The following is a 21,464-nucleotide window of genomic DNA, read 5'->3' as shown; positions in this document are numbered from 1 at the left end:
AGTGTTAAAAAGAAAACCAAAGCTGGCGCCATCACAGTGCCTGACTTCAAGCTATATTATAAAGCTGTGATCACCAAGACAGCATGGTACTGGCATAAAAACAGACACATAGACCAATGGAACAGAATAAAGAGCCCAAAAATGGACGCTCAACTCTATGGTCAACTAATCTTCAACAAAGCAGGAAAGACTATCCAATGGAAAAAAAAAAAACAGTCTCTTAAATGAATAGTGCTGGGAAAATTGGACAGCCACATGCAGAAGAATGAAACTGGACTGTTCTCTTACACCATATTTTTTGTATTTTTCTTTACTTTTTTCTTTCTGACACTGGGCTTTCCATCTCTCCTTAGAAAGTCTTTTCATGCAGCAATATTTAAATTATTTTCTTATATTCTCATCTACAATTTTAGGATTAATAACACTTTTAAAACTTTAATCCACAGTGAATATATTATTATGATTGATATAAAGTAGGGGAAATGAATTCCTAAGAATTTTTGTCAAAGGGTCTGTCATTTATTGATTCTGGTTGCCTTATTTTTCATGCACTAAGTTCCTATATATGGGTCAGTTTAGGACTATCTGTTCTGTTCTTCTGCTTTTTAAAATTTCATGCTGTCATCTATATTAATTACAGTTCAACAGAGGGTTTTTTTGTTTTTTTTTTTTTTCAGTGTTCTTTTCACTAGTACATTAAGCACACTCTAAATGTAATTTTGGTCATTCATTTTGCAAATACTGAATATTTTTTATCTATGAGAAACAGAAATAAAATAGTTTTCAGAAATACCTCCTATTTACCAGTTCTAATTGGAAATATCAATATAGATGTAAATGTGTATGTTACTTAGCTGACCTATTTATCATAACTTCCTCTCTTTTGCAATGACCTAATAATAGTCTTTGAAGGGCGTTCATAGATCAATGTCTGTCTTTTTTTTCTAAGATTTTATTTATTTATTTGAGAGTGAGAGAGCACGACTGAGGGGTGGGAGAGGGCAGAGGGAGACCCAGACTCCACACTGAGCAGGGAGGCTGACATGGGTCTCTGTCCCAGGACCCCAAGATCATGACCTGAGCCGAAGGCAGATGCTTAACTGACTGAGCCACCCAGGCACCCTGAGTCTGCCTTTCTAGGTTAAAGAGCAGTGGAGAACCATGTGCAGTACTGATAGAAAAGAACACTCAAGTCAGTATGGGGCAGAGTGATAAATCTGATGTTCCTTGGCAAGTGAGAGAACAAAGTTTATGTTAGGATTTGAGGGGAGAAACCACAAGCAAACTTGTTTTGTTTCTGTTTTTGTTTTTTTTTCCTTGCTTGTTTTTTAAAGATTTATTTATTTATTTACTTGAGAGAGAGAGCAGGGGGAGGATCAGGAGAGAAGCAGACTCCCTGCTAAGCACAAAGCCCAAATGGGGCTCCGTCTCAGGACCCGAGATCCTGACCTGAGCAGAAATCAAGAGAGATGCTTAACCAAATGAGGCATCAGGCATTCATTTCATGAATTTAGCAGTGTTTAATTTCAACCCTGATGTACTTTTCCTTCTTATATTTGATTTATTTGTGCATTTCAGGCTATTTCTAAGACAGTGGTTTTGTTTTCTTGTATTTCAGTGGCTTTCTTTCCTGGAAGTATGTCAGACAGATTTTTAATAGAGAAAAAATAATATTTACTACAGAAATCCCAACTTGGGCATTTCATAATCTTGTTTGATTTGTTGAAATAGCAAATTAAACAAGTGCATTTTCTCTATATCAAAACATCATAAAGCAGATGAAATTGAGAATCAAATAAAATCTTCTTCCTAGTAACTATTTTAGTCCCATGCTTAACCATGTAAGAAAGAAAGAAAACAGCAAATGAAAATTATATTGGAAGTAAAATGTAGAGATATTTAGGCTTTACCATATACATTGTCATATTCCAAAGCCAGGAGACTCCTTTGAGAGAGAAATCAAGACGTGGTGGTAAATGAGTCCCAAGGTGGAATTCAGGGCATTTTGTGTCTATGTGGTTTTATTCTGGTATCATCTTGCTATAAGATATTGGTGAAGTCAGTAACATCCTTGGGCTTGGTTCTTGTTTTTATTTCGTTTTGTTTTAGTAAAATAACTTTGTTGGACTATATTTTTGCTACTCAGTGTTTGGTATGTGGACTATCAGCATCAGGATCACCTGAGGGTTTGTTAGAAATTGATAAACTCAGGCCCCACATCAAACCTTTTGAATTTAAATCTGCAGTTTAACAAGGTACCCAGAGTATCCATAGGCAATTCAAGGCTTTGGAACAGTAGACCACATTAGTAGTTTTTATTCAGAGCTACACAAAATTGGAGAAATTCTGTGAAGTTTAATAAGTCTTTGCATTGGGTAAGGTAAGGCTGTAATGGTTACCATGTTCTGTTTCCACCTTCAGATAGAACAGTTTCATGATTATCTGTTTAACATATTCTGTTTCTCCAGGATCTTATTTGAAGAAAGTACCCCAGTACTTTAAAAAACAGTGGTATGAAAAAGAAAACACATGATTCCATGACAGAAATGCTATGATAAAGAGGATCTCAAGTAATAACTTTCTATTCTTCTGGGAAGTTCAGAGATCATAGAGCAACTTCTGCATCGAAACTACACAACTCAGATGGAACACAACTATCAGAGATAATTGGCACATTGACTAGCCAGTCTGTCCTTTTGCTCTAACTAAGCAGTGAACAATGAATACATCCCTGCTGTGTTACTTTTACTCTTCTATAGATTTCCTGGCATGGCATTTTTAATGCAAGATGAATGGACATAGCACTGGGGTATATGTTAATTGTCTAGATTCCCCTGGTCTGCAACAATACTCCTAGCTTCTTTCTCTTTCTCTAAACATCCAGCCTTTTATTCTTATTTTCTGAAGTTAAATTAGTAAATTATACTTGGAAATCACTTTATTATATTTAAATAGGGTATAGCAAAGTAATATAAATGATGAACAGAAGGAAAGGTATCAGCCTTATGTTTTGCTCCAAGAAAGACCAAGAATTTTAAATGAATATTTGATTTTTTTCTAAAAAGAAATTGCTTTTGTATTTTCCATTAAGCCTGCTAATTAATTTAGTAAAAGATTCTTGTAAACCCTAGAGACAGAACTTTTGGCAGTCCAAAAACGATCCCTTTCTTCCCATGGGAGATATAATTCAATTAGTTTATGTAATGCTTTCTAATAAATCATTCTATGTATACCCAGCTGTAGACCTAAGAGGAAAACACGTTGTTTCCATGTCATTCCCTATGGAATTCTGCATTTACATTCCACGAAAATAACTGCAGTACCTGCACTAAGTCTACTCAGTGCCCTTGGTTATCCTTAAGGAGTTTACATTTTCAGCAAAGGTAGAACAAATATCCAAATGGCATTCATTTATGAAAACATACATTTAACTGTATCACTTGGGTGAGTGTAAAAGATCACCATCTGGGTTCTAAGCATAGCATGACTTGAGTTTTATAGTCAAAGGCACAATCCATTTCTTATTGAAAAGGACACTAATTAAACTCTCTGGTGATTTTGACAAATCCTTAATTTTTCATGTGATAAATGATATGAATGCAGTGGCTTCACATTAGCCTTTTCAGTGTGAGTTTTTATTGTTACGTTAAAATTTCTTAAAAGTCACTAAGTGTTTATAAGCATAAATGTCAACCATTGATAGCTTTAAAAAATATCACTTTACAGAGTAAAATGTAAAAAAAAAAAAATCTCATGTTTATATATGTAATTATCTTTGAAGATTTAATAACTTAGAATCCAGAGTGCAAATGATTCATATTTTTGTATATCACTAACAAATATTGTGTAGACAACATGTTAAGAGTATACAAAAATGGTTTACTAGTGATGTCATAAAATTCCATAAATTATTTCTCATAATTATAAGGTGCAAACCTTTTCAGAGTTAACATTACCTTGAAAAATGATGTCATACCTTGTTTAAAGCGCCATGCTCTGTGTTTTCCAGAATATAAGCACATATGTAATATCTAAAATATAAATTTGAGGTACCTGAGTGGCTCAGTGGGTTAAAGCCTCTGCCTTTGGCTCAGGTCATGATCCCAGAGTCCTGGGATCGAGCCCTGCATTGGCCTCTCTGCTCAGCAGGGAGTCTGCTTCCCCCTCTCTCTCTCTGCCTGTCTCTCTGCCTACTTGTGATCTCTGTCTGTCAAATAAATAAATAAAAATCTTAAAAAATATATATATAAACTTAAGAAACATATGGCATGATATGGTAGACACTAAATATACTAAAAAACTCATTTTCTGTTCTAGCTGAATGGCTGAGATAGAAGCTGGCAAGGCCCTTGACCATCAGAGTATAAAGGGAAATAAGATAACATTTACTGAGCAGCTGTTATGTCCCAGGAACAGGGCTAATTACTTTATATTTATTATTTTATTTAATTCTCATGGGAACCTGTGTGAAGCGGATGAAATTATTGCCATTTTACACATAAATGCACCAACAATAAATAAAATACCAAAATACCATTTATTTAATAAGAGGGTAAAAGTTGTAGACAAGTATAAAAATACTCAAATGCTTCAAAAGTAATACAGACATTATCTAGGTTCCTCTGACTCCACAGATTCCCTGTATTTCTTCATCCCTATAGGCCTGTATTTCTTCATCCCTATAGGATGAAGAAATACTAGGCACAAATTTGGACAATTGGGAAAAGTGGCTAATTAAAAGATTCTGATCAGACACGCAATAAAACTGTGGACCAAAATGGTAACATACGAGGCACCTGACTTTCCCTCCTGCTGTGGATGTGCTGAGTGTACAAAACAATGCACGCAGCAGTTTTGCTTGAGAGAAATCCAGAAACTACTAGACATTGGACAACTGAGAAAATACTCACAATGAAATGGGTCAGAAAGGTTGAGACACACTCTCACCATAAATCCCACTCTTGCACAGTGCTATACATTCAGGAAGAAATCCCTAACTTCTAGTTTCTCCCTGAGAAATGATGGGTTTGGACCCCACACCTAGCATCCCAAATTTTAAGAGTGTATAAATGTAGAGCTTTTATATATATATTCAAAGTTAAGTTGTTAGCAGGGACATGCTAGTGCAAAAACAGCTGCATTTCTATACACCAACAATGAACTAATAGAAAAAGAAATTAAGAGAACAATCCCATTTATAATAACACCAAAAGAATAAAATATTTAGGAATAACCTTGACCAGGTAGGAGGTGAAAGATCTATAAAATAGATCTTTCTATTGAGATATTCACACTATAAAATACTGATAAAAGATGATTAAAGTAGTTACCAAAAAAATGGAAAGAAAGAAACAAAAGATGTTTCCTATGTTTGGATGGAAGAATTAATATTATTAAAATGTCCATACTTCCCAAAGGGATTTATATCCAATTTACATTTATATAAATTTATATATTTACATATATAAATATAAATGTATATATGAATATATTTATATAAATTTATATCCAATTTATATCCAATTAGATTTAATACTACCCTTATCAAAATTCCAAAGGCATTTTCCACAGAACTAGAAAAAAATCCTAATATTTATATGGAATCACAAAGGACTCCAAACAGCCAAAGCAATCTTGAGAAAGGAAAACAGAGCTGGAGATGTTACACTTCCTGATTTTAATCTATATTCAAAGTTGTAGTAATCAAAAGAGTTTGGTTTGGCATAAAAACAGAAATATAGAATAATGGAACATAATAAAGAGCCCAGAAATGAATCTATGCAAATAGGGTAAATTAATTTATGATCAAGGACTGAGGAAAGGACAGTATCTTCAATAAATGGTGTTGGAAAAACTGATAGCCACATGCAAAATAATGACTCTGGACTTCTTTCTTACATCATCACGAAACCAACTCAAAATGGATTAGAGACTCGAATGTAAGACCTGAAACCTTAAAACTCCTAGAAGACATAGCTGATAAGCTCCTTGGTATTTGATCTTAGCAATCATTTTTTGGGTTTGACATCAAAGGTGAAAGCAAAGAAAGCAAAAAAATAAAAAGGCCTACATAAAGCTTAAAAAGCTTCTGCATAGCAAAGGAAACCATTAGCAAAATGAAAAGCTACCTAGGGAATGGGAGAAAATATTCACAAACCACATATCTAATAAGAGATTAATATCCAAAATACATAAGGAACTCATGCAACTTAATAGCAAAACAAACAAAAACCCCAAACTCAGTTTAAAAAGTGGGCAGAAGGCTTGAATAGACATTTTTACAGTGAAGCTATACAAGTGACCAGTAAATATTTGGTGATGAACATCACTAATCATCAGGAAAATGTAAATCAAAACCACAGCAAGATATTTGTCCCATGCCTGTTAGGATATCTGTTAGCAACAGCACAAGAGAATAACAGATGTTGGCAGGGATGTGGAAAAAAGGAAACCCAAATGTACAGTCATGGTGGCAATGTAAATTGGTAATCACTATGGAAAACACTATGGAGGTTCCTCAAAAAATTAAAATAACTACCAAACAATCCAGTAATCACACTTCTGATTAAATAGTCAAAGGAAATTAAACCGTTACCTTGAAGAAATATCTGTAGTTCCATGTTTACTGCAGCGTTATTAACAATAGCCAAGGTACAGAAACAACCTGTGTTCATCAACCAATGGTCGGATAAAGAAAGTGTGGCATCGGGGCGCCTGGGTGGCTCAGTGGGTTAAAGCCTCTGCCTTCGGCTCAGGTCATGATCCCAGGGTCCTGGGATCGAGCCCCACATCGGGCTCTCTGCTCAGCAGGAAGCCTGCTTCCTCCTCTCTCTCTGCCTACTTGTGATCTATCTCTGTCAAATAAATAAATAAAATCTTTAAAAAGAAAAAAAAAAAAAAACAAAGAAAGTGTGGCATCTAGGCAAGATGGCAGAGGAGTAGGGGACCCTATTTCAAGCACTTCCCTGAATTGAGCTAAATATCTACCAGAGAACTCTGAACACCCATGAAATCAGACTGAGATAAAAGATTATACACTTCTGGATCTCTATGGGGGCAGAGGATGATCAGTGGAGAGGTACAAAGGAGTTGGGAGTGCCTGGACAGATATCAGAGGATAAACAGAAGGGGGAGGGAGCCACCAGAAGCAAGCCATTGGAAAGTCATGCCCCAGTGCAAAAGTGCCCTGTGCTTGGGGACCAGCAATAGTTTGGAGACTGTGACTTCGAGATGGAAGAGACTGATAAAAGCACTCAAACAGAACAAAGGAACTTAAGGGACAATAGCTGGAACTGGGTGCTACAGGTGTGGACCTAAGCCATGGTCCCAGGATGGCTGCAGCTGCCACCTAACTGCACCTGAGAGGACCCGGCATGGGCTTGAGTCAGCAGTCCCTGGGGCTGGGCTGCCACAGCCAACACAGCCGCCTCCACTGCCTGCACTGCTGCCAGGGCTAAGGGCACCCAGGGTGGGCTCAAGTCAGCAGTTCCTGGGGCTGGTGGCAGCAGCTGCTACCACAGCTGCCACTGCCTCCAATAGGACTGAGAGGACCTGGCACGGACTTCAGTCAGTGATCCCGGAATGGCAGCAGCAACTGAGACCAGGCTCGCCCGGACCAGTATCCCTCATGGTTTTGGTGGCACAGGGGTACAGAGACAAGCAGGGGCCTCAGACAACCACTGAGAGGGTGGCTGGGTGGGGGAGTGGTGAATGGCCTGTGGGAAGCTCCGGTGTTCAAGGGAGTTTCCAGAAGGGTGCGTCTCTGTGTCCTGGACCATTCAGAGAAGAGCAGAGTGCGGCTTCTCTCTGAGGCGGAGGTCTGGATGTGACAGTTTACTTTGGTCTGACCCTCCAAAAAGGCATGAAAGTTGCCAGAGAACAAAAACCTCCAGAGAACAAAAGCCTGAAAAAAAACTGGTTTCCACGAAGCCCAGCCCCCTTGATAGCCCACAGGGCAACTCCACCCAAGCAGGATTGACTGAAAAACAATGCAGCAAGCCTCTCCCCCAGAACAAGAGGAAAACAACCACAGGGACCCCATAAAACTGTAAGACCCCAACACCAGGAGAAAACAGTATATTAAGCTCCCAGTATTGCCTCACAGCCTGTATATTTCTTAGATACTTCTCTCTCTCTCTTTTTTTAATTCTTTCTCATGATTCTTTTTTTTTTTTTTTTTTACCTACTTACCATTTCAACTAGAGGTTTAATACAATATATTCCATAGTAACTTTTCAACTTGAACTTTTTCATACATATCACTTTTTCTCTTTTACTTTTTTTTAAGATTTTTCTTTATTTATTCAACAGACAGAGATCACAAGTAGGCAGAAAGGCAGGCAGAGAGAGGGGGAAGGAGGCTCCCTCCTATGCAGAGAGCCCAATGCGGGGCTCGATCCCAGGACCCTGCGATCATGACCTGAGCCAAAGGCAGAGCCTTAACCCACTGAGCCACCCAGGTGCCCCTCTCTTTTACTTTTGTTTACATATATATAGATATAAGCTTCAGTGTAGTTCTTTTTCCCTATTCAATACTACCTTTATATACAGACCAGTTTTAATTTCCCTGTATCTCTGGAAAGTTGAGCCCTCTAATAAAAACAACAATATATACACCCAGGAAGAACTGAAATACCCTTCCTCACTCACATCAAGGGATTATAAGCACCTTCCCATCACCCCCCCTTTTTTATTTTGTGATTTTTTTTTCCTTTTTCTTCTGACTGTATTTGTTTGTTTTTGTTTTTATACTTTATAAATCTTATTCTGGGTGCTCATTTGACTGTTTTTTTTTTCTCTTTTCTTGGTATTTTTGTTTGTTTTTGTTTTGTACTCTATTTTTTAATTTATTTATTTATTTTAATAAACATATAATGTATTTTTATCCTCAGGGGTACACGTCTGTGAATTGCCAGGTTTACACATTTCACAGCACTCATCATAGCACATGCCCTCCCCAATGTCCATATCCCCACCACCCTCTCCCGTCTCTCCTCCCCCCAGCAACCCTCAGTATGTTTTTTGAGATTGAGTCTTTTATGATTTGTCTCCCTCACAATCCCATCTTCTTTCATTTTTTTTTCCTACCCCCCCAACCCCCCCCACATCACATCTCCACTTCTTCCTATCAGGGAGATCATATGATAGTTGTCTTTCTCCGATTGACTTATTTCGCTAAGCATAATACCCTCTAATTCCATCCACATCGTCGCAAATGGCAAGATATCATTTCTTTTGATGGCTGCATAGTATTCCATTGTGTATATATACCACATCTTATTTATCCATTCTTCTGTTGATGGACATCTGGGTTCTTTCCATAGTTTGGCTATTGTGGACATTGCTGCTATAAACATTCGAGTGCACGTGCCCCTTCGGAGCACCACGTTTGTATCTTTAGGGTATATACCCAGTAGTGCAATTGCTGGGTCATAGGGTAGCTCTATTTTCAGTTTTGTGAGGAACCTCCACACTGTTTTCCAGAGTGGTTGCACCAGATTGCATTCCCACCAACAGTGTAGGAGGGTTCCCCTCTGTCCGCATCCTCGCCAGCATCTGTCATTTCTTGACTTGTTAATTTTAGCCATTCTGACTGGTGTGAGGTGGTATCTCATTGTGGTTTTGATTTGTATTTACCTGATGCCAAGTGATGTGGAGCACTTTTTCATGTGTCTGTTGGCCATCTGGATGTCTTCTTTGCAGAAATGTCTGTTCATGTCCTCTGCCCATTTCTTGATTGGATTATTTGTTCTTTGGGTGTTGAGTTTGATAAGCTCTTTATAGATTTTGGATACTAGCCCTTTATCTGATATATCGTTTGCAAATATCTTCTCCCATTCTGTCAGTTGTCTTTTGGTTTTGTTGACTGTTTCCTTTGCTGTGCAAAAGCTTTTCATCTTGATGAAATCCCAATAGTTCATTTTTGCCCTTGCTTCTGTTGTCTTTGGCGATGTTCCTAGGAAGAAGTTGCTGCGGTTGAGGTCAAAGAGGTTGCTGCCTGCATTCTCCTCAAGGATTTTGATGGATTCCTTTCTCACATTGAGGTCCTTCATCCATTTGGAGTCTATTTTCATGTGTGGTGTAAGGAAATGGTCCAATTCCATTTTTATGCATGTGGCTGTCCAATTTTCCCAGCACCATTTGTTGAAGAGGTTGTCTTTTTTCCATTGGACATTCTGTCCTGCTTTGTCAAAGATTAGTTGACCATAGAGTTGAGGGTCTATTTCTGGGCTCTCTATTCTGTTCCATTGATCTATATGTCTGTTTTTGTGCCAGTACCATACTGTCTTGATGATGACAGCTTTGTAATAGAGCTTGAAGTCTGGAATTGTGATGCCACCGACTTTGGCTTTCTTTTTCAATATTCCTTTCGCTATTCGAGGTCTTTTCTGGTTCTATATAAATTTTAGGATTATTTGTTCTATTTCTTTGAAAAAAAATGGATGGGATTTTGATAGGGATTGCATTAAATATGTAGATTGCTTTAGGTAGCATAGATATTTTCACAATATTTGTTCTTCCAATCCATGAGCATGGAACATTTTTCCATTTCTTTGTGTCTTCCTCAATTTCTTTCATGAGTACTTTATAGTTTCCTGAGTAGAGATTCTTTGCCTCTTTGGTTAGGTTTATTCCTAGATACCTTATGGTTTTGAGTGCAATTGTAAATGGGACTGACTCCTCAATTTCTCTTTCTTCTGTCTTGTTAGTGTAAAGAAATGCAGCTGATTTCTGTGTATTGACTTTATATCCTGACACTTCACTGAATTCCTGTACAAGTTCTAGCAGTAGTGGAGTGGAGCCTTTTGGGTTTTCTACATATAGTATCATATCATCTGCAAAGAGTGATAGTTTGACTTCTTCTTTGCCGATTTGGATGCTTTTAATTTCTTTTTGTTGTTTGATTGCTGAGGCTAGGACTTCTAGTACTATGTTGAACAGCAGTGGTGATAACAGACATCCCTGCCATGTTCTTGACCTTAGTGGAAAAGCTTTCAGTTTTTCTCCATTGAGAATGATATTTGCAGTGGGTTATTCATAGATGGCTTTGATAATATTGAGGTATGTACCCTCTATCCCTACACTTTGAAGAGTTTTAATCAGGAAGAGATGCTGCACTTTGTCAAATGCTTTTTCAGCATCTATTGAGAGTATCATATAGTTCTTATTCTTTCTTTTATTAATGTATTGTATCACGTTGATTGCTTTGTGGATGTTGACCCAACCTTGAAGTCCCGGAATAAATCCCACTTGGTCGTGGTGAATAATCCTTTTAATGTACTGTTGGATCATATTTGCCAGTATTTTAGTGAGAATTTTCGCATCTGTGTTCATCAAGGATATTGGTCTGTAACTCTCTTTTTTGATGGGATCCTTGTCTGGTTTTTGGATCAAGGTGATGCTGGCCTCATAAAATGAGTTTGGAAGTTTTCCTTCCATTTCTATTTCGTGGAACAGTTTCAGGAGAATAGGAATTAATTCTTCTTTAAATGTTTGGTAGAATTCCCCTGGGAAGCCGTCTGGTCCTGGACTTTTGTTTGTTTGGAGATTTTTGATGACCGTTTCAATCTCCTTACTGGTTATGGGTCTGTTCAGGTTGTCTATTTCTTCCTGGTTCAGTTGTGGTAGTTTATATGTCTCTAGAAATGTATCCATTTCTTCCAGTTTGTCAAATTTGTTGGCATAGATTTGCTCATAGGATGTTCTTATAATTGTTTGTATTACTTTGATGTTGGTTGTGAACTCTCCTCTTTCATTCATGATTTTATTTATTTGGATCCTTTCTCTTTTCTTTTTGATATGTCTGGCCAGGGGTTTGTCAATCTTATTAATTCTTTCAAAGAACCAGCTCCTAGTTTCATTGATTTGTTCTATTGTTTTTTTGGTTTCTATTTCATTGATTTGTGCTCTGATCTTTATGATTTCTATTCTCCTGCTGGGTATAGGCTTTCTTTGTTGTTCTTTCTCCAGCTACCTTAGGTGTAGGAGTAGGTTGTATACTTGAGACCTTTCTTGATTCTTGAGAATGGCTTATATCGCTATATACTTTCCTCTCAGGACTGCCTTTTGTGTCCCAAAGATTTTGAACAGTTGTGTTTTCATTATCATTTGTTTCCATTAATTTTTTCAATTCTTCTTTAATTTCCTGGTTGACTCATAAGTTTTTTAGAAGGATGCTGTTTAGTCTCCATGTATTTGGGTTCTTTCCAAATTTCCTCTCGTGATTGAGTTCTAGCTTCAGAGCATTTTGGTCTGAAAATATGCAGGAAATGATCCCAATCTTTTGATACTGGTCGAGACCTGATTTATGACCCAGGATGTGGTCTATTCTGGAGAATGTTCCATGTGCACTAGAGAAGAATGTATATTCTGTTGCTTTGGGATGTAATGTTCTGAATATATCTGGGATGTCCATCTGGTCCAATGTGTCATTTAAGGCCTTTATTTCCTTGTTGATCTTTTACTTAGATGATCTGTCCATTTCAGTGAGGGGAGTGTTAAAGTCCCCTACTATTATTGTTTTACTGTCAATGTGTTTCTTTGATTTTGTTATTAATTGGTTTCTATAGTTGGCTGCTCCCATGTTAGGGGCATAGATATTTAAAATTATTAGGTCTTCTTGTTGTAAAGACACTTTGAGTATGATAATAGTGTCCTTCCTAATCTATTATTATAGTCTTTGGCTTAAAATCTAATTGATCTGATATAAGGATTGCCACCCCGGCTTTCTTCTGATGTCCATTAGCATGGTACATTGTTTTCCACTGCCTCACTTTAAATCTGGAGGTGTCTTCAGGTCTAAAATGAGTTTCTTGTAGGCAGCATATTGATGGGTTTTGTTTTTTTATCCATTCTGATACCCTGTGTCTTTTGATTGGGGCATTGAGCCCATTAACATTCAGGGTAACTATTGAGAGATATGAATTTGTTGCCATTGTATTGCCTGTAAGGTGACTGTTACTGTATATTGTCTCTGTTTCTTTCTGATCTATTACTTTTAGGGTCTCTCTTTGCTTAGAGGACCCCTTACAATATTTCCTGTAGAGCTGGTTTGGTGTTTACAAATTCTTTCAGCTTTTGTTTGTCCTGGAAGCTTTTTATCTCTCCTTCTATTTTCAATGATAGCCTAGCTGGATATAGTATTCTTGGCTGCATGTTTTTCTTGTTTAGTGCTCTGAATATATCATGCCAGTTCTTTCTGGCCTGCCAGGTCTCTGTGGATAGGTCCGCTGCCAATCTAATGTTTTTACCCTTGTATGTTACAGACTTCTTTTCCCGGGCTGCTTTCAGGATTTTCTCTTCGTCACTAAGACTTGTAAATTTTACTATCAGGTGACGAGGTGTGGACCTATTTTTATTGATTTTGAGGGGCGTTCTTAGCATCTCCTGGATTTTGATGTTTGTTCCCTTTGCCATATTAGGGAAATTCTCTCCATTAATTCTCTCCAATATACCTTCTGCTCCCCTCTCTCTTTCTTCTTCTTCTGGAATCCCAGTTATTCTAATGTTGTGTCGTCTTATGGTGTCGCTTATCTCTCGAATTCTCTCCTCGTGGTCCAGTATTTGTTTGTCTCTCTTTTGCTCAGCTTCTTTATTCTCTATCATTTGGTCTTCTATGTCACTAATTCTTTCTTCTGCCTCATTTATCCTAGCAGTGAGAGCTTCCATTTTTGATTGCACCTCATTAATAGCTTTTTTGATTTCAACTTGGTTAGATTTTAGTTCTTTTATTTCTCCAGAAAGGGCTTTTATCTCTCCAGAGAGGGTTTCTCTAATATCCTCTATGCCTTTTTCGAGCCTGGCTAGAACCTTGAGAATCATCATCATATTACCAATGTCCATATTGATTAGGTCCCCAGCCTTCGGTACTGTCTCTTGGTTTTTTTTGTTTGTTTGTTTGTTTTTTGTTTTTTTTGTGGTGAGTTTTTCTGCCTTGTCATTTTGTCCAGATAAAATTTGCTTTCTCCTCCTCTGGAATTCTGCTGTTCTTAAACAGAACAGAGTGAACTTGGTCTTGGCTGGGTTTCTTGTTGATCTTCTGGGGGAGGGGCCTGTTGTAGTGATCCTCAAGTGTCTTTGCCCCAGGTGGAATTGCACCACCCTTACCAGGGGCCGGGCTAAGTAATCTACTCGGGTTTACTTTCCTGAGCTTTTGTTCCCTCAGCACTTTCTGTAGAGTCCCGGAGGACGGGAATGAAGATGGCGGCCTCCCAATCTCCGGCCCGGTGGAGCCGAGAGCTCGGGGTCCCGCTCCTCAGTGCGCCCTCAGAGAAAGGCGCCCAACCGCCCCCGTCTCCCTGACCTCTGGTCACGCTTGGAGGAAAGAGCTCAATCGCTCGCACTTGGAGAAAAGCGCCTTGTCGCTTCCATCTCTGTGGCCTCCGGCCACGCTCTGAGCTCACCCAGCCTGCGACCAGTTCAAGGTAACACTGAGCTGAGAGCTCCACTCCTCGGCTCTGTCTCTGTAGCCGGCTTCCCTGCTCTAATACCTGCGAACCCTGTGACACTCAGACACCCCCGGTCCTTCTGTGACCCCACGGGACCTGGGGTTACGCTGACCCTTCGTGGGCTTCCCCCGGTTTAGCCTCCAGAGTGATGTCCCTCCGTGGAGCAGACTTTTAAAAGTCCTGATTTTGTGCTCTGTTGCTCTGCCGCTTGCCGGGAGCCGGCCCCTCCCCCTGCAGTCTATCTTCCCGACGCTTTGGATTCACTTCTCCGCAGGTCCTACCTTTCAGAAAGTGATCAATTTTCTGTTTCTAGAGTTGTCGCTCTTCTCTTCTATTTCTCATTGGATTTGTAGGTGTTTGCAATGGTTAGATAAGCTATCTAGCTGATCTCCTGCTACCTGATGTCATCTCAGCCTGCTACTTCTCTGCTATCTTGACTCCTCCCCCCCTGTTTTGTACTTTATTAATCTTACTTTCAGGGCTCATTTTGGCTGTTTTTGTTTGTTTTTTTCTTCTTTCTTTTTGACAGTGACTTCCATTTGTGCCCACACTTCCCAGGATGCACTCTGCCTTGCCTGGACTGTGGTTGATAGTTTCACCTATACATCCCCTCAACCACAACTCAACAAAGTGATAAGGAGGAGGGATTCCCAACAAAGAAAAGACCCAGAGACAAGGTCCTCTTCAGCAGATCTACTGCATAGGGATCTAAGCAAGATATCAGAAATAGACTTCAGGGTAGTAGTCATGAAGAAAATAGTCAGGTTGTAGAAAACTATCAATGGCAACATAGATTCTCTAAGGGCAAAAGTGAAAGCAGATCTGGCAGAACTTAAAAATGCTATCAATGAGATCCAATCTAATCTAGATATTCTGACATGGTAAATGAGGCAGGAGATTGAATTAGTGATTTGGAAAACAACATGATAGAAGAGAAGGATCAGGAAGAGTTCTGGAACAAACAGCTTAGAATCCATGAAAACAGAATTAGAGAAATAAATGATGCCATGAAACGTTCAGATGTCAGAATTATTGGGATCCCTGAGGGGGTTCAGATAGAGAGAAGACTAGAAGATATATTTGACAAAATCCTAATTGAAAATTTCCCTAATCTGGCAAATGAAACAAGTAATCATATCCTAGAGGCAGAGAGGACACTCCCCAAGATCAGTGAGGGTAGACCAAACCCCTGGCATACGGTAGTGAAACTTGCGAATCATAGAACCAAGGAAACCATTTTAGAGGCAAGTAGGGGGAAGATATTCCTTATGTACAGAGGGAAGAATATCAGAATAACATCGGAGCTGTCCACAGAGACCTGAAAAGCCAGATTGGGCTAACAAGACATATTCAGAGCACTAATAAGAAGAACATGGAGCCAAGAATTCTTTATCTGGCAAGACTGCCATTCAGAATAGATGGAGACATAAGAAGCTTCCAGGACCAGCAGAAACTGAAAAATATGTGACCATTAAGCTGGCCTTGCAATAAATATTGGGGGGGTGTTTCTATAAAATACCCCAAGAGTGATACAAAACAGAGATATACAGAGACGATCCATAGAAACAAGGACTTCACAGGCAATAAATTCTTATCTTTCAATAATCACTCTCAATGTGAACAGCCTAAATGCTCCCATAAAATGGCACAGGGTTGCAGATTGGATAAAAAGACAGGACCCATCCATATGCATCTACAAGAGATGCATTTTGAACCTAAAGATACATCCAGACTGAAAGTGAAAGGATGGAGAATGATCTTTCAAGCCAACGGACCACAAAAGAAAGCTGGCGTAGCAATTCTCATATCAGACAATTTAGATTTTAAGCTAAAGACTATAGTTAAAGATACAGAAGGACACTATAACATCCTTAAAGGGTCTATCCAACAAGAAGATCTAACAATTATAAATATATATGCCCCCAACATGGGAGCAGCCAACTACATAAGCCCACTATTAACCAAAATAAGGAGACATATTGATAATAATACGTTCATTGTAAGGGATCTTAACACTCCACTCTCAGCAACAGACAGATCGACTAAGCAGAGTATCAGTGAAGAAACAAGAGCATTGAATGGCACACTGGACTAGATAGACCTCATAGATATACACAGAACATTCCACCTTGAAAAAACAGAACAATCATTCTTCTTGAGCACACATGGAACTTTCTCCAGAATAGACCACATACTCGGTCACAAGTCAAGTCTGAACTGATACCAAAAGATTGACATTATTCCCTGTATATTTTCAGACCACATGCTTTGAAATGGGAATTCAATAACAAGAAAAAGATAGGAAGAAATTCAAACACTTGGAAGTAAAGACCATCTTTCTCAACAAAGTTTGGGTCACCTAGGAAGTCAAAGAACTTAAACAATTCATGGAAACCAATGAGAATGAAGACCTATTGGTTCAAAACCTATGGGGTATGGCAAAGGCAGTCCTAAGGGGGAATATATAGCCATTCAAGCCTCACTACTCAAAAACAAAAAACAAAATAAACAAACTTTCTTTACACCTTAAAGAACTGGAGAATTAACAACACATTAAGCCTACCCCATGCATGAGAAGGGAAATGATTAAGATTAGAGCAGAGATCAATGAGTTAGAAAACAGAGATACAATAGAACACATCAATGAATCTGGAATCTTATTCTTTGAAAGAATTAATAAGATAGATAAACCACTGGCCAGACTAATCCAAAAGAAAAGAGAAAGGACCCAAATTAATAAAATTATGAATGAAAGGGGAGAGATCAGAACTAATACCAAAGAAATAGAAACAATCATCAGAAATTATTTTCAGCAGCTATATGCCAATAAGTTAAGCAACCTAGAAGAAATGGATGCATTCCTGGAAACCTATGAACTTCCAAGACTGAAACAGGAAGAAATTGACAACCTGAATAGACCAATAACTAGTAATGAGATTGAAGCAGTGATCAAAAATCTCCCAAAAAACAAGAGTCCAGGACCTGATGGATTCCCTGGGGAATTCTCCCAAACATTCAAAGAAGAAATAATACCTATACTCCTGAAGCTGTTTCAAAAAATAGGAACAGAAGGAAAACATCCAGACTCTTTCTATGAGGCCAGCGTTACCTTGATCCCCAAACCAGCCAAAGACCCCATCAAAAAGGAGAATTTCAGACCAATATCCCTGACAAATATGGATGCCAAGATTCTCAACAAGATCATAGCTAATAAGATCCAACAGTACATTAAAAAGATTATCCACCATGACCAGGTGGGATTTATCCCTGGGATGCAAGAGTGATTAAACATTCACATATCAATCAGTGTGATAGAACAAATTAATAAGAGAAGAGAGGAGAACCACATGGTCCTTTCAATTGATGCAGAAAAAGCATCTGACAAAATATAGCATCCTTTCCTGATTGAAACTCTTCAGAGTATAAGGATAGAGAGACCATTCCTCAATTTCATAAAATCCATCTCTGAAAAACCCATAGCAAATATCATTCTCAATGGGGAAAAACTGAGAGATTTTCCTTTAATATCAGGAACATGACAAGGATGCCCAGTCTTGCCACTATTGTTCATCATAGTACTAGAAGTCCTAGCAACAACAACAACAAAAATAAATAAAAAATAAAAAGGTATTCAAGATGGCAAAGAAGAAGTCAAACTCTCTTCACAGATGACAGGATACTTCGTGTGGAAAACCCAAAGGCTCCACCCCAAATTACTAGAACTCAGACAGCAATTCAGTAATGTGGCAGGATACAAAATTAATGCAGAGAAACCAGTTGCTTTCTTATACACTAACAATGAAACTATAGAAAGGGAAATTAGAGAATAAATTCCATTTACAATGGCACCAAAAACCATAAGATACCTTGGAATAAACCTAACTAAAGTGGTAAAAGATCTATACTCCAGGAACTACGGAATACTCATCAAAGAAATTGAAGAAGACACAAAAAGATGGAAAAACATTCCATGCTCATGGATCAGAAGAATAAACATTGTCAAAATGTCTTTGCTTCCCAAGGCAATCTATACTTTCAATGCTATCCTGATCAAAATATCATCAGCATTTTCCAAAGTGCTGCAACAAAAATCCTAATATTTGTATGGAACCAGAAGAGACCCCAAATCGCCAAGGAAATGTTGAAAAAGAAAAACAAAGCTGGAGGCATCATGTTGCCTGATTGCAAGCTTTAATACAAAGCTGTGATCACCAAAACAGCATGAAACTGGTACAAAAACAGACATAGACCAATGGAACAGAGTAGAGAACCCATATATGGACCCCCAACTCTATTGCCAAAGAATCTTCGACAAAGCAGGAAAAAATATACAGTGGAAAAGAGAGTCTCTTCAATAAATGGTGCTGGGAAAATTGGACAGCTGTGTACAGAAAAATGAAACTCAACCATTCTCTTATACCATACACAAAGATAAACCCTAAATGGATGAAAGACCTCAATGTGAGACAGGAATCCATCAGAACCCTAGAGGAAAACATAGGCAGTAACCTCTTCAACATTGGCCATGGCAACTTCAAGACACATCTCTAAAGGCAAGGGAAACAAAAAAAGGAAAATGAACTTTTGGGACTTTCTCAGGATCAAAAGCTTCTGCACAGCAAAGGAAACAGTCAACAAAACAAGGAGGCAGCCCATGGAATGGGAGAAGATACTTGCAAATGACACTACAGACAAAGGGCTGATATCCAAGATCTATAAAGAACTCCTCAAACTCAACACACACAAAACAGATAATCGTGTCAAAAAAATGGGCAGAAGACATAAACAGATATTTCTCCAAAGAAGACATACAAATAGCTAACAGACACATGAAAAAATTTTCATCATCACTAGCTATCAGAGAGATTCAAATCAACACCACACTGAGATACAACCTTACACCAAGTAGAAAGGCCAAAATTAACATGGCAAGGAGCAACAAATGTTGAAGAGGATGTGGCGAAAGGGGAACCCTCTTACACTGTTGGTGAGAATGCAAGTTGGTGCAGCCACTTTGGAAAACAGTGTGGAGATTCCTTAAGAAATTAAATACAGAGCTACCTTATGACCCTGCAATTACGCTACTGGGTATTTACCCCAAAGATATAGATGTAGTGAAAAGAAGGGCCATCGGTACCCCAATGTTCATAGCAGCAATGGCCACAATAGCCAAACTATGGAAAGAGCCAAGATGCCCTTCAACAGACAGATGGATAAAGAAGATGTGGTCTACATATATATAATGAAATATCACTCAGCCATCAGAAATGATGAATACTCAACTTTTGCATCAACATGGATGGGACTGGAGGAGATTATGCTGAGTGAAATATGTCAAGTAGAGAAAGTCTATTATCATATGGCTTCATTTACTTGTGGAACATAAGGAATAGCATGGAGGACGTTAGAAGAAAGGGGAAAATGAAGGGAGAGAAATTAGTGGGGGAGATGAACCATGAGAAACTGTGGACTCCAAGAAAAGAACCGAGGGTTTTAGAGGGAAGGGGGTAGGGGGATGGGTTAGCTTGATGATGGGCATTAAGGAGGGCATGTATTGCATGGAGCCCTGGGTGTTATATGTAAACAATGAATCTTGGAACACTACATCAAAAACTAATGACATACTGTATGGTGACTAACATAACATTAAAAAAAAAAGGAAGAAAATGTGGCAGATATATATATACAATGGAATATTATATGTATACTTAAGGGTCAGTGAATTCCTGATATGATATACACAGGATTTGCGTTAGCACCATTATTAGGGTGTTTAGGGGAGTAGGTGTTCACTGCCATGATACATGTTTTAGTAAAGTTTAAAAAAGTTTTTTTTTAAGTTTTTTTTTTTTTCTGAAAAATTAACATAAGACACTTGACAGAGTATTTCTGGTGATAAGAAATAAAAATCATTTATTACTAGAAACATTTCAGTTACTAGAGGAAGGGAATATAAGATAAACTTGCATATTGATTTCTCAGAAAATTTTAAATAAAGTATACTTTTAATAAAATTGTTAGTCATACCACTAGTAATCAAATTTGATTCTCTCTTTCTTAATTTAGAACTGCACCTCAATTCCTTGCATAAAAGAAGACTCCTGTGAGAAATCAGTCCATGACTTTACTTGGATTTGCCCAAGTAGATACACTGGTGCATATTGTGAAATAAATATTGACAGTCATGCTGAGCCTGAATTGAATTTGGTCCTCTGGCTTAATGGATGGATTTGTTTTGCTGGATCTGGACACAGGTTTTACTGCAGGTCAGTATTTATTTACCCATGATTAACCAAATATATATTTAGGAAAGCATATAAACATCTGAGTAGTGATGCAGTCTGAAAAGTAGATACTAAGTTTTTAAGTAAGTTTTCATCTTTAAGAAAGTTAAATCACAAATTTTAACCCAACAATTCTAAGAAAGCATTATTTTTATGTTTTTTCCAAATGCCATATATTCATATAAATCCCATGTTGGACTTCCAAATTTAATCTTCTCTCATTTTATAATTGCTTCATATCACCTATCTGTCCCAAAATTGGATTCCTATTTCTTTTCTTAAATATTACAACACATGAATGATACATAGATCATTCATATTTATAATATACTTCTTATAGAGATTCATTAGTCTTCCTGCTGTCCTTATAATTCTAAGATCTTAACAACTGAAAGATTTTCATTTACTAAGATTTATAAAAATAAATTTATATGTCACTGTGTTTTTGAACCAACTACTATTTAAGGTATCTTTTAAAAATTCTTAGGAGATGAATTTTCATTACCTTTGTTCTTTATATAATATATAATTGGTTGGTCATTTGAAAACATAGACATTACCTGTTCAATTTGTAAAATATTAATTGAAACCACATATTTTAACAAATAGTTTACCTCTACTATTTCAGTCTGATTTTCGAGAGCCTAATATTGAGTTAAAATCTGTGAACAACTGTATTTCTTCTAAATATCTTAAATTATTGAAGGATTGAAATACTATGTGTATTTTGGTA

General features: G+C 37.8%; 1 protein-coding gene across 1 annotated transcript in view; it reads left to right on the top strand.

The window, feature by feature from the left end:
• EYS (eyes shut homolog) overlaps window positions 1-21,464 on the top strand; it is a gene marked incomplete at both ends in the record, with an annotated part of 1,618,725 nt that overhangs the window by 589,649 nt on the left and 1,007,612 nt on the right. The window contains 2 exons of the mRNA XM_080805925.1: window positions 7,306-7,618; window positions 20,514-20,713. Of these exons, the coding sequence (XP_080662051.1) occupies window positions 7,306-7,618; window positions 20,514-20,713 (513 nt within the window). The remainder of the gene's footprint in view (window positions 1-7,305; window positions 7,619-20,513; window positions 20,714-21,464) is intronic.

This window comes from Martes martes, assembly GCF_963455335.1.
Source record: "Martes martes genome assembly, chromosome: 6".
Taxonomy (NCBI): domain Eukaryota; kingdom Metazoa; phylum Chordata; class Mammalia; order Carnivora; family Mustelidae; genus Martes; species Martes martes.
The sequence above is the reverse complement of the archived record's forward strand: the minus strand, read 5'-3'. Positions and strand labels throughout refer to the sequence as shown.